This window comes from Poromitra crassiceps, assembly GCF_964638095.1.
Source record: "Poromitra crassiceps genome assembly, chromosome: 23".
Lineage (NCBI taxonomy): Eukaryota > Metazoa > Chordata > Actinopteri > Beryciformes > Melamphaidae > Poromitra > Poromitra crassiceps.
Window position 1 is genome coordinate 7,214,795 of NC_139639.1, and position 14,582 is coordinate 7,229,376.

General features: G+C 40.9%; 1 protein-coding gene across 1 annotated transcript in view; it reads right to left on the minus strand.

The window, feature by feature from the left end:
* LOC310797402 (uncharacterized protein) overlaps positions 1-14,582 on the minus strand; it is a gene marked incomplete at its 5' end in the record, with an annotated part of 67,461 nt that overhangs the window by 28,396 nt on the left and 24,483 nt on the right. The window contains one exon of the mRNA XM_083659771.1: positions 13,924-14,118. Coding sequence (XP_083515897.1) covers positions 13,924-14,118 — 195 coding nt within the window. The remainder of the gene's footprint in view (positions 1-13,923; positions 14,119-14,582) is intronic.

The window sequence follows — 14,582 nt, forward strand, 5'->3', positions numbered from 1 at the left end:
AGATTGGATTCAGCAGGAGAGGCGGATATCTCACCATGGAGGCCCAGCTGATGTGAAAATATGCAATTACAGAGATGATCTTATCATTTGTTAATTCAAATATATCTTTGATTCCTGAAGTACACTTGTAGGTCATCGGGTGAGCTGCTGAGGAACCTTTAAACTTAAAGATAAACGTCTCTCCTTTTCTGACAGGAGACATGGTGGCTTTGGGGATTAACCATTAGAGGGTTCATTGAACAATGTTTTGTGTGTGACAAGCTGTTACTTTAAGCCTTGTTTAAGGAAGGTCTGGAGAACATTACACAGGGTCTCGGATGGCCGGGTGGATAAGCTGCACAAGGACGGTCATTTAGGATATGGTCGGGGCAGAGGTCACGGAGATCGGCCGACAAAAGGACACTATATGTCTCTGCTCAGTCACTTAGTCACTGTGGGATAGGACTTGAAAACAACACAGAGTTTATGGCCTTTCTCTAAGACAAATGGCTGCAGAGCATCAACAGAGGGGGGGGAGCCACATTCCACAGAGCACCACAGGATGCAAAGTCTTTGTGAGAAGGATCATAACATTGTATTCATATATATCCTACTGATTGACTGAGTGGGTTTTGTTATCTTATGAAATAAAGTTTAAGAGCATACATTAGATGCGCTGATTTTTCCCCAGAGAAGACAGGATCTGACACAGGACACAGCACCAATGAGAGGAGAGTCTGAGGTTGTGAACAACTTCAATTAGTCCCACTTGATACACAAGGAGAGTGCTATAATATTTAGATAAATAATAGCCTATTGTTATTACTGCAACTATAGAATGGAAAATAAATGTATAGTCAAAATAGTGGTTATATTAGAGTTGAATCTGCCGACCGAATTGGCAGGTAGCTGTCAAATTAGTTGATAATTGGGAATTGATAAGAGTTTCCTCCTCCTGATTAAACAAGGTGAGGTTTTCTCTGATTTGTTGAATTTAACTTAAGGAACTATCCTCTTCTCTTTTTACACTCAATAGAGTGGTTTTAGACTAAGAGATAGTACGTTTGAGCTGTATGAAAAATTGTTCCAGCTTCAGACTAATTAGCTGAATTTGATCTTATCCAGGATGTAGAATTAGTTTATATAGTCTAAAGTAATCATAGATAAAGTGCTATAGGATTTCTAAATAGGTAAATAGCTAAATTAGCTGACCAAATTATAGGAGTTAAAATAGGAATTTAAATATATCAAGCTGGTAATATTAGCAAATATATTGACAGTTGCTTTGGTAGATAGGAAGTTAATAGATAACTATTTCAAGTGAGGGCTAGTGCTGTGACCTCCAGTGGAAGCCAGGTCACATGATGCGGACCAAGAGGAGGAGGAGAAAACACGCCTGCATAGGAGTGACAGAGGGAGAGATCATATGACCACCAATGACAGCCCAAGCAGTGAAGGATGTCCCCAGATGGAGGAGGAACCTTCGGGGAGAGACCAGCCCACAAGGAAATGCACTTTAAAAGTCCACGCAAAATATTAGAATTGGTCGGTTTTCAAGGGTCTTTTTTGACCTGCTACATATTTGCTGTTAGGAAGGACCACTGAAAATTCACCTCGGAGATCTCTGAATGGGGTAATATATAACTTGACCTGACTTTGTACCACTATGCAATATTCTCTATATAAAATAATGTTCTAAATATCAGAATTGCTTGTTGTATTGGTTTTTCATATATCTGGAATAATTGGACACACTGGAAAGGTATTAACATATGTCACACCTTCTGATTGGAGTGGGCTGTTTTAATTAGGTTGAACGAGGTACAGAAAAATACTTTCCATCAAATGGTGACCCCTCCGCGATGATCCAGAGAAAAAGTAAGCATTCTGATCAAGCATTTCAGGAGAACAGTGGGTAACAAATCCCGGGAAAATATCAATAAAGGGTTTACGGATTACCTTTTTCATAAAAATATCTGCATTGGCTATTCTAAATTATTGTTACACTAACTGAATTCCACAAATGCTGTAATTTATCAATCAAATTTAGGAACCGGTACAAAGCTGGTCAGACACGTGTTTTGATATTTTGGAAAGATTTGTAGGCGAGATGTACTTTAAAACATCTGCCAAAGGGACCGAGCGCGTGTGAGAGAAGTGATTAACCTCAAGACCATTGCCCATGACCGAGCATATGTGAGGGGATAACAGTAATTTTCTCAAGACCATATAGCTCTCGAATGCATGTGAGGGATTAGGGAGGGGGATTGGGCCCCCCCGAACCTAGTCCCTAACAGGCGGCAGCGGGCCTGCGAAGGTCTGAGGGCACGTAAAATCCACATATAGTGCTGGGGAGAGGACTGAAGGGCCCCCGTGTCTTGAAGTATGAATGAACATACTGCTGTGGTACCGTCTAGTCGGCGTGTGTGTCGCATGTAGGTGTGTGGGCAACACGTGGTACGTGGATGACAGTCCACACCTAGCAGAGGGGGCTTCTGTGCAGTGGTTCGAGTCCCTGCGATAGGAGTCGTCACTCTGTGAACAGGCTAGGCAGATGTAAACGTGTCAAAGTTCCTATGCCCATAGCAAAGTGGGGTAGGGATCAGACCGTCGGCTTCCAACCGGGTGGCCAATCACCACTACGGGATCCACCTTAGAGGTGGGTTGGCGGTCGCTATCGATCTGGGTCATCTGCCGGTTGGGTCGCAGATGGCAGTAAGACCATGTTGGACTGAATGTCAATATGGCCGCCGCGCTCAGCTCAATGTACAGTCAGGCCACTACAAGCCAAAAGCGAATGAGTTATTAGGCGAGTAGTGCTCCTGTGATCGGGGTTTTTGAAAAGAAAACACCGGGAAGCAGGAGACTGAGTTGTCTAGGTGGAGTGGGCGAGGCCAGCTCACCTCAGTCGATCCAGTGGAAAGGGGTCTAGCCTGGGACTGCGCCCTGGGAGAGGGAGGTCTAAAGGACTCAAGCGAATAGTACTTTTCCAAGATCATAGCAGAAAATATGTTATTTATACAGAACCGGCGTGTTCTGGGGAAGTCCGCTTTGTACAGAGAGCATTAATGCTCAGGTTTTTGCATTTTATTGTAATATATCTCTGAAGGTTTTGCTATAATATGAATTGTGAAAAAATCAGCTATAGAAAAGATCATATAAGATCATTTTAATGGGGAAGAAATAACACAGAATTGTCTAATTATAGTAATATCAATATCCATATTTTGAGTTGAATTTTAGATTCTTCCAATTTATGTTGCTATGTAAATTAGACACAAAGGTTTATGCTATACATTTAAACAACAAGGTGAACCTAATGCAAGATTAGGTCACGTTGGGTTAGTATTCCTTTGTATTATTGTGTTATACTGCTTTATGATCCATAACTTTGCTGTAAGTTTGAGAAGAAGAGAGTGATGATCCTTCTAATGATTTTTAGATATAGGGGAACATTTTCTATATAATAGAAAGGGATAAATAGGTTGTATAATTAGTCACACTCCTTGATTTGTCAAGTGAGTGAAAATGAAACAAAGAAGAGTTCGGTAAAGTTGGAAAAATATTGACAGATTCGCACTTCCCGGATCAATAGCTCATAAACGAAGCATTTGTACTGCACACACAATGCCTCTTTCCCATCTTAGTAAGGTAGACAACGAGCTACAACCTCATTTTCACCTAAATGAGCGATCCTCCGAGCTCGACAAATAACATTGGTCTCTATGTGCTGCGGGCGGTGAGGCGAGTGCTTAGGGACCGTCCACAAAGTGCAACACAGATTACAAAAATATACAATAAATTCACTGTTGTACAGTGTAGTTTCACCAAAATCATGTCACACATCAATGGCCTCCTGCTGGTTATACTACACCACTACGTTTTGAAAAATATGATTTTGAATAATTTTGGTTAATTTTTATTGGAGAAATCATTCAATAACTTCACTCTCATACTGTGTAGTGTCACCAAAATCATGTCACACATCAATGGGCTCCTGCTGGTTATACTACAGCAATAATTTTGGAAAAATATCATTTTTTAATAATTTTGGTGAATTTGTATGGGAGAAATCATTCAATAACTTCACTCTTATACTGTGTAGTGTCACCAACACCATGTCACACATCAATGGGCTCCTGCTGGTTATACTACAGCAATAATTTTGGGAAAATATGATTTTGAATAATTTTGGCGAATTTGTATTGGAGAAATCATTCAATAACTTCACTCTTATACTGTGTAGTGTCACCAACACCATGTCACACATCAATGGGCTCCTGCTGGTTATACTACAGCAATAAGTTTGGAAAAATATGATTTTGAATAATTTTGGTGAATCTTTATTGGAGAAATCATTCAATAACGTCACTCTTATACTGTGTAGTGTCACCAACACCATGTCACACATCAATGGGCTCCTGCTGGTTATACTACAGCAATAAGTTTGGAAAAATATGATTTTGAATAATTTTGGTGAATCTTTATTGGAGAAATCATTCAATAACTTCACTCTTATACTGTGTAGTGTCACCAACACCATGTCACACATCAATGGGCTCCTGCTGGTTATACTACAGCAATAAGTTTGGAAAAATATGATTTTGAATAATTTTGGCGAATTTGTATTGGAGAAATCATTCAATAACTTCACTCTTATACTGTGTAGTGTCACCAACACCATGTCACACATCAATGGGCTCCTGCTGGTTATACTACAGCAATAATTTTGCTGTATATATATAATAATTTTGCACATCAATTATTTATCCCATGTAGATTCAGTGTGAAACTTGTGCAAGATGGTTTCACACACAATGCATTGGCATGACAGCAGCACAAATGCCAAACAAAGAGACCCCTTGGAATTGTGTGTTGTGCAGTATAGCCTAAAGAGGCTGCAGGTGAGTTGCAGGCTGCAGGGGGGCTTTCTCTCCGTTCCACCCGCCCTGTGAGCTCCATGGCTGGCCACAGACACCCAGGACAGCCACCCCAACCTCCAGGCTGCCACTACCCAGCCCAGGTGCCTCTCTCCCGGCCACCAGACACCCAGGCCAGCCCCCCTACCACCACCCAACCACTACCCAGCCCAAGTGCCTCTCTCCCGGCCACCAGACACCCAGGCCAGCCCCCCTACCACCACCCATCCACTACCCAGCCCAAGTGCCTCTCTCCCTGCCACCAGACACCCAGCCCAGCCCCCCTACCACCACCCATCCACTACCCAGCCCAGGTGCCTCTCTCCCGGCCACCAGACACCCAGGCCAGCCCCCCTACCACCACCCATCCACTACCCAGCCCAGGTGCCTCTCTCCCTGCCACCAGACACCCAGGCCAGCCCCCCTACCACCACCCATCCACTACCCAGCCCAGGTGCCTCTCGCCCTGCCACCAGACACCCAGGCCAGCCCCCCTACCACCACCCAACCACTACCCAGCCCAGGTGCCTCTCTCCCTGCCACCAGACACCCAGGCCAGCCCCCCTACCACCACCCAACCACTACCCAGCCCAAGTGCCTCTCTCCCTGCCACCAGACACCCAGGCCAGCCCCCCTACCACCACCCAACCACTACCCAGCCCAAGTGCCTCTCTCCCTGCCACCAGACACCCAGGCCAGCCCCCCTACCACCACCTAATCTGACTTTCTACACCAATAGCGGAGGAAGAAAGGCTACCACAAAATAGTTCCTCTTACCCTTTAGGATCTGTGGAACTCTCAAAATTGTTTTGAAGAAGAAAAATAAAAAATAATGATCCAAGGTTGTGTTATTGGGTTTTATATAAGATTGCAGTTTCCATTACAAAGCATACGAAACAATTCTCTGTCCAATTTTGTCCAATATACATGACATTATTGTCCAATACACATTCCCTTGTTAAGGATTACCACTGGCTTCAAATTATATTTCCTTCTTTACTGGGCACTATCTTAGTGCCCGTATTACTAGATAATTATGTTTTCTGTGAATCAACAAGCAGTGCCCATATTCCTAGATAATTCTGTTTTCGGTGGACCAACGAGCAGTAAGTAAGTACAGTAAGTATAAAAGTTATATTTGAATTCCCCATGATTAGGCAAAGGCACATTTATAATAAACGGCAGGAGACCCCTGGTGGTTGAACTGATAGTAATACACTCTTAAGGGTGACAAGTGAATATCTTTCCAAATTTTTTTTTACCAAAATTATGCAAAATCATATTTTTCCAAGCTTATTGCTGTAGTATAACCAGCAGGAGCCCATTGACGTGTGACATGATTTTGGTGACACTACACAGTATGAGAGTGAAGTTATTGAATGATTTCTCCAATACAAATTCACCAAAATTATTCAAAATCATATTTTTCCAAACTTATTGCTGTAGTATAACCAGCAGGAGCCCATTGATGTGTGACATGGTGTTGGTGACACTACACAGTATAAGAGTGAAGTTATTGAATGATTTCTCCAATAAAGATTCACCAAAATTATTCAAAATCATATTTTTCCAAACTTATTGCTGTAGTATAACCAGCAGGAGCCCATTGATGTGTGACATGGTGTTGGTGACACTACACAGTATAAGAGTGAAGTTATTGAATGATTTCTCCAATAAAGATTCACCAAAATTATTCAAAATCATATTTTTCCAAACTTATTGCTGTAGTATAACCAGCAGGAGCCCATTGATGTGTGGCATGGTGTTGGTGACACTACACAGTATAAGAGTGAAGTTATTGAATGATTTCTCCAATACAAATTCGCCAAAATTATTCAAAATCATATTTTTCCAAAATTATTGCTGTAGTATAACCAGCAGGAGCCCATTGATGTGTGACATGGTGTTGGTGACACTACACAGTATAAGAGTGAAGTTATTGAATGATTTCTCCAATACAAATTCGCCAAAATTATTCAAAATCATATTTTTCCAAAATTATTGCTGTAGTATAACCAGCAGGAGCCCATTGATGTGTGACATGGTGTTGGTGACACTACACAGTATAAGAGTGAAGTTATTGAATGATTTCTCCAATACAAATTCGCCAAAATGATTCAAAATCATATTTTTCCAAAATTATTGCTGTAGTATAACCAGCAGGAGCCCATTGATGTGTGACATGGTGTTGGTGACACTACACAGTATAAGAGTGAAGTTATTGAATGATTTCTCCAATAAAGATTCACCAAAATTATTCAAAATCATATTTTTCCAAACTTATTGCTGTAGTATAACCAGCAGGAGCCCATTGATGTGTGACATGGTGTTGGTGACACTACACAGTATAAGAGTGAAGTTATTGAATGATTTCTCCAATACAAATTCGCCAAAATGATTCAAAATCATATTTTTCCAAAATTATTGCTGTAGTATAACCAGCAGGAGCCCATTGATGTGTGACATGGTTTTGGTGAGACTACATTGTATAAGAGTGACGTTATTGAATGATTTCTCCAATAAAGATTCACCAAAATTATTCAAAATCATATTTTTCCAAACGTATTGCTGTAGTATAACCAGCAGGAGCCCATTGATGTGTGACATGGTTTTGGTGACACTACACAGTATAAGAGTGAAGTTATTGAATGATTTCTCCCATACAAATTCACCAAAATTATTAAAAAATGATATTTTTCCAAAATTATTGCTGTAGTATAACCAGCAGGAGCCCATTGATGTGTGACATGATTTTGGTGACACTACACAGTATGAGAGTGAAGTTATTGAATGATTTCTCCAATAAAAATTAACCAAAATTATTCAAAATCATATTTTTCAAAACGTAGTGGTGTAGTATAACCAGCAGGAGGTCATTGATGTGTGACATGATTTTGGTGAAACTACACTGTACAACAGTGAATTTATTGTATATTTTTGTAATCTGTGTTGCACTTTGTGGACGGTCCCTAAGCACTCGCCTCACCGCCCGCAGCACATAGAGACCAATGTTATTTGTCGAGCTCGGAGGATCGCTCATTTAGGTGAAAATGAGGTTGTAGCTCGTTGTCTACCTTACTAAGATGGGAAAGAGGCATTGTGTGTGCAGTACAAATGCTTCGTTTATGAGCTATTGATCCGGGAAGTGCGAATCTGTCAATATTTTTCCAACTTTACCGAACTACAAAGAAGTTTCAGTGTGCAGGGACGCCTGGCACAGTGAAACGGTAATATGTAAGAGTATAGTATATAAATAGAATCAACAGTAATTTGACGCTTATGAAAAAACTGTTTGTGGAAGAAAATACACCATAGTTGATGCGCGCAGCTTCTAACCAAGGGTCCGGGTGCAGCCAAATGGCCGCGGGTGTGATGGTGCTGGCACTTTTGCTGTCTGAGTGGGCTTTGGCGTTCAAACAGGAGAAGCCTGTGAGTCTGTCTGGCGGAGTTGGGCTGCAGAGCGGAGAATTGTAGATAGCCTATGAGTTATTTTGCCGTCAAATTGGCGTAAGGTCCGCGCGACACTTCAAAATAATAGCGTATGCTTTTAACGTTAGATTTATTTAGATTAAAATAGATATGTTAAGAGAGTGGTGGATTCGATAGAGGGTAAAGATATGGAATGGGATTAATGGCCTATGGCCTATAGATTATGCAAATAGATATAATAGGTGTCACATAGATAATATGTCCTCCCAACTAGTAGGCATGATGTGTGCGTGAGACGGGGTAGATTATAAGCATGACCGGCTCTTTACGCATTCAAATAAATATAGCTCAGTTGGTAGAGCGCACGGGTTTGAACCTGTGAGTGTGTGGTTCGACAGTAAATGGTACAATGTCTGTATGTCGTCAACAACTGACGGTTAAATCAAAACAGACATCGACAACCTTTATTTAGTTTTTGTCTGTCTGTCAGTCTGTCTGTCTGTCTGTCTGTTTGTTTGTCTTTTTATCTATTGGTCGCTCGCAGTGCAAACTTCGCATGTCGTTGGGCAGAGTGTGTGTTTGTGTGTGTGCCATGTTAGAGAAGGAAGCGGAGTTTCCGGCGGTTTCCAGCGGAGGGAGAGGATTGCTGACGCCGCGGAACCCCGAGAGAAGCGCCGCTGACGGGTCCGGCTCGAGGGGGGCTAAGCAGTTGTGGCATCAGGTGGAGGTGGTTTTCTTTCAGGGCTGGTACAGTGACAGCGAGCTGAGCACCAGACGTGACTTGCATCGGGCGGTGGCGAGCCAGCAGCTACCGGAATGGCCAGGAGGGTGTTTCACGTTACCTTTGTCTGCTAAAATGAAGTCGGTAATGTACAATTTGATGCAAGGGGGAACAAACCCTTTCAGAGGAACCTATAACATAAAACTGTCTGTTTTACTGCTTTGTCCAGGACATTGAGAGTAAAGGAAAAAATGGTCTATGGGAGTGAATTGAGGTGTCGGGAGCTCCGTTCTGTTCAATGTCTACATGATAAGTGAAGTGAGCATGCGCGAGGACTGGGCGTGCCTAGAAAGCTCAGCATGTCCAAAAGAGTGTTGTCCCATGAGGAGCGTAAAGAGGTCAGCCCTTTCAAAAAGGAGGCTGCTGTAGGTGGCTGAACATGTAGGCGATATGTTTGAGTTGATTTGAGTGTGATAATTTGAGTTAGTAGGATTCTTACTGCATGAGTGATGGTTGGATGCCGGGTGTGAAATTTGATAGAAACGGATGTCATTGTTGATAATGCTGATAGTGTGGGGCGTGAACGTTCATTGTTTCTATGGAGAATGAATGGGTTTGATTATAATATTTAGATTTGTGAAATGGTGTTTTGTCGGTGTGGCAGTTATGTGTGAAGTGATGTCTGTTCATGTTTGGAACATAGGCTAGTTGATGACATCATTTGTGGGTAGTATAGCCTACTGGAGTTTCAGTGTGGATCAATTGGCGGGGAGGGTTCATTAATGATTACTCGTTTGAGGTGTCAATTGATCTGACCATATTGATAGTTGTTTGATTAATCTAGACCAAAGGGGGGTCCACATACATTGTGAGGTGCATGGTGAATGAATGCGTAGAATATAGAATGGACCCAGATGGAGGGTTAAATCTCAGCAAAAACACACTGACTCAGATAAAATGAATTATGAAAAATAGAATAGATTGGACTGGGAAAGTACAGCAGTGGGGAACACTGATTACTGCACATTATATAATAATACTCACTGAATAGAAAGTTTGCAGTGACACATAAAAGAACTAGCCCAAACTCAGGTAAGATACACCAACATTTTTTGTTTGAGAAAAGCTACACATAGCTAAATTTACACTTAAGTACGCTGGAGATGTTTTTAAAAGTATTAATGAATAAGACAATGCCCTCTAGGACAGACAGTCTTGAGTGTGCGTTTGAAGTATGTGAACAATGTTAGCTGTCACTGTTTTATTTAGGGGCCTAGCCAACCCCATATCCAAGTAAACTGGGAGGTCTAGCCAGCCTCTGTGTTAAGCCCTCACTAATAGACATGTCACAGGTACACAAAGTCAATTCATTGTCACTCTGTAAGCTGTGAATGCACCCCCAGGAGTTATCTTGTTTATGAGGAGGCATTGCAAACAAATTATAAAGTAAACAATTGAATAGGTACTCACAGAGTATCTCAAACATTATCTGCCATACGTGCGTACTTGTTGTACTAATAAAAATACAAGAAATTATTTTGTTTAAAATACAGGCACATTGTGAAATCAAATGTTTGCAGCACAGGTCCAATCTTGAAGATGTGGGTTTCATTTTTGCATAGTGGGAACTAAGTAAATCCTCTCATGCACTCATTTGGGTGCAAATTGGGACAAGGGGGGAAGTAAATTATTATGACAAATTGGGAAAATGATTAGATGCACTGATGGGTTAAGTTGTGTTGGTGCTCAGGTTTAATGTTGTCTATGTGTGTACACAGGAAGTGGGTTCCAGGAAAGATATGGGAACAGTTATGTTACTGAATGAACTGAATGTTGTCGTTAGAGAGGTTTTCAATGGGGCTTATGTTAGATTCAATAAGGAGCCAACCTGAAGGGGTAAGTTGAAGAATATGTTTAAAATAACTTAAATCACAGTGCTAATGAATTATATGCTATGTTGCAGGGAATGGAACTGGAGTAATGAGACGAGATCGATAAGTAGGTGGTTTTACACCTCTTTTTGGAGGTGTAAAAAGGGGGATTGATAGAATTTCTCTCCTCAGATCCTTGGTTTTTTGATAAGTAACCAAACATTTCTTCATTAAGTCCAGATTGGATTCAGCAGGAGAGGCGGATATCTCACCATGGAGGCCCAGCTGATGTGAAAATATGCAATTACAGAGATGATCTTATCATTTGTTAATTCAAATATATCTTTGATTCCTGAAGTACACTTGTAGGTCATCGGGTGAGCTGCTGAGGAACCTTTAAACTTAAAGATAAACGTCTCTCCTTTTCTGACAGGAGACATGGTGACTTTGGGGATTAACCATTAGAGGGTTCAGTGGAAATTGAACAATGTTTTGTGTGTGACAAGCTGTTACTTTAAGCCTTGTTTAAGGAAGGTCTGGAGAACATTACACAGGGTCTCGGATGGCCGGGTGGATAAGCTGCACAAGGACGGTCATTTAGGATATGGTCGGGGCAGAGGTCACGGAGATCGGCCGACAAAAGGACACTATATGTCTCTGCTCAGTCACTTAGTCACTGTGGGATAGGACTGGAACTCAACACAGAGTTTATGGCCTTTCTCTAAGACAAATGGCTGCAGAGCATCAACAGAGGGGGGGGGGAGCCACATTCCACAGAGCACCACAGGATGCAAAGTCTTTGTGAGAAGGATCATAACATTGTATTCATATATATCCTACTGATTGACTGAGTGGGTTTTGTTATCTTATGAAATAAAGTTTAAGAGCATACATTAGATGCGCTGATTTTTCCCCAGAGAAGACAGGATCTGACACAGGACACAGCACCAATGAGAGGAGAGTCTGAGGTTGTGAACAACTTCAATTAGTCCCACTTGATACACAAGGAGAGTGCTATAATATTTAGATAAATAATAGCCTATTGTTATTACTGCAACTATAGAATGGAAAATAAATGTATAGTCAAAATAGTGGTTATATTAGAGTTGAATCTGCCGACCGAATTGGCAGGTAGCTGTCAAATTAGTTGATAATTGGTAATTGATAAGAGTTTCCTCCTCCTGATTAAACAAGGTGAGGTTTTCTCTGATTTGTTGAATTTAACTTAAGGAACTATCCTCTTCTCTTTTTACACTCAATAGAGTGGTTTTAGACTAAGAGATAGTACGTTTGAGCTGTATGAAAAATTGTTCCAGCTTCAGACTAATTAGCTGAATTTGATCTTATCCAGGATGTAGAATTAGTTTATATAGTCTAAAGTAATCATAGATAAAGTGCTATAGGATTTCTAAATAGGTAAATAGCTAAATTAGCTGACCAAATTATAGGAGTTAAAATAGGAATTTAAATATATCAAGCTGGTAATATTAGCAAATATATTGACAGTTGCTTTGGTAGATAGGAAGTTAATAGATAACTATTTCAAGTGAGGGCTAGTGCTGTGACCTCCAGTGGAAGCCAGGTCACATGATGCGGACCAAGAGGAGGAGGAGAAAACACGCCTGCATAGGAGTGACAGAGGGAGAGATCATATGACCACCAATGACAGCCCAAGCAGTGAAGGATGTCCCCAGATGGAGGAGGAACCTTCGGGGAGAGACCAGCCCACAAGGAAATGCACTTTAAAAGTCCACGCAAAATATTAGAATTGGTCGGTTTTCAAGGGTCTTTTTTGACCTGCTACATATTTGCTGTTAGGAAGGACCACTGAAAATTCACCTCGGAGATCTCTGAATGGGGTAATATATAACTTGACCTGACTTTGTACCACTATGCAATATTCTCTATATAAAATAATGTTCTAAATATCAGAATTGCTTGTTGTATTGGTTTTTCATATATCTGGAATAATTGGACACACTGGAAAGGTATTAACATATGTCACACCTTCTGATTGGAGTGGGCTGTTTTAATTAGGTTGAACGAGGTACAGAAAAATACTTTCCATCAGCACACTGTCCCATGCTTTTTGGTTTTGCCCTTCAATATCAGGATTCTGGGCCAAAATATTTGACTGGTACTCTAAGGCCTACAAAATAGCCCTCCAACTGGAGGCGGAACTCGCCATCTTCGGCTGCTCGGAGTCTTCTTTGCTCCTCCCAACGGCCGTCCAGCAATCTCTGACACAGGGAATGACAGTTGCCAAGAAACTAATTTTGAAGGAATGGAAGTCCTCCTCTCCACCTTCTTTTCAGCTGTGGCTGACAGACATGATCTCAGTTATACGCATGGAGAGACTTAGGTTCCAGAGGTCAAATTCTTTAAGGAAATTTCTCGTTATTTGGGACCCGTTCCTGACCTATTTTGATCAGGCTAAAAGTGGTATTTGAGTTTCTTTTGGATCCTTTGCACAGTATATATATATAGATATATTTTTTTTTATTGTTTTGTAAGCACATTTTGACATTTTGTAGCATTGTAATGTTGAATGTATGTATATATGTTTTTTCTTTTCCTTTCTTTTTTCCTGTTCTTGTTTTGTTTTCTTTATGTTCTGAAAAAGTAAAATAAAATATATAAAAAAAAAAAAAAGAGATTAACTGGTTTATTGAGTCATGTCTACCAAGGGAACTGCTGGGAATAGCCGGACCTGATTTACGGTTTTGGTTTTAATCCAGAGTTCATGTTTAGAAGTGGCTACAGACAGACAGACACTCCTGAAATAATTAGCGATGACATCACTGATGATGATATTTTGACATACTGGTAATTGTGATGTCATCAGTGAATGTCAGTGATGCAGATTTGAGCAATTGTGCGCAGACATACAGACATACAGACATACACACAGTCCTTCGGGGCTTGAACCCCTAATAATAATAAAGCAGAGTAAAAACAATCAGTTAATATTCATATCAGCACATTATTAAATATGATGTCTGACCTGAGAGTCTCCAGTCTGCAGTGTGGACTCTCCAGTCCAGCATAGATCAGCTTCAATCCTGAATGCAGCTTCCATCCTGAATCCATAGTCAGGTTGCTGTGACTCAGGTCCAGCTCTGTCAGATGGGAGGGGTTGGCCTTCAGAGCTGAGGCCACGACTTCACAGTCAGTCTCTGACAAGTTGCAGCCCCTCACTCTGAATAAAGAATAAAGGAGGAGTTGGACTTCAAGCAAGCAACTTATAAAGCAATTATGATGACAACGCCTACTACTACTAATAATGATAACTGCAATAATTGGGGCAGTTCAGTTCAAATTCTGGTAAAACCTGACACCATTAGACACATACTTTGTTTGGGTTTAGTTCATTTTATGGTTTAGTATTCTGCTATTTCTGACATAAGCTGAAGGCAGGAGAAGACGAGGGGGATCTTTCATAAATATTATTACTTCAATAAAGAGTTGAACTAGACTAAAGAATAAATAAAAAAAAACAGATCTGTTAGATCAGTAACGGAATGTGAAACTGAATCTGGAACAGTAATGTCTTTACTCTGTTACAGGAAAAAGTAATCTGATTACAGTGACATTACTTTGTAACATGTTAAGCCCAATACGGTCGGTCCACTGCTATGTAGAACAACAGTTAATATTCTCTAT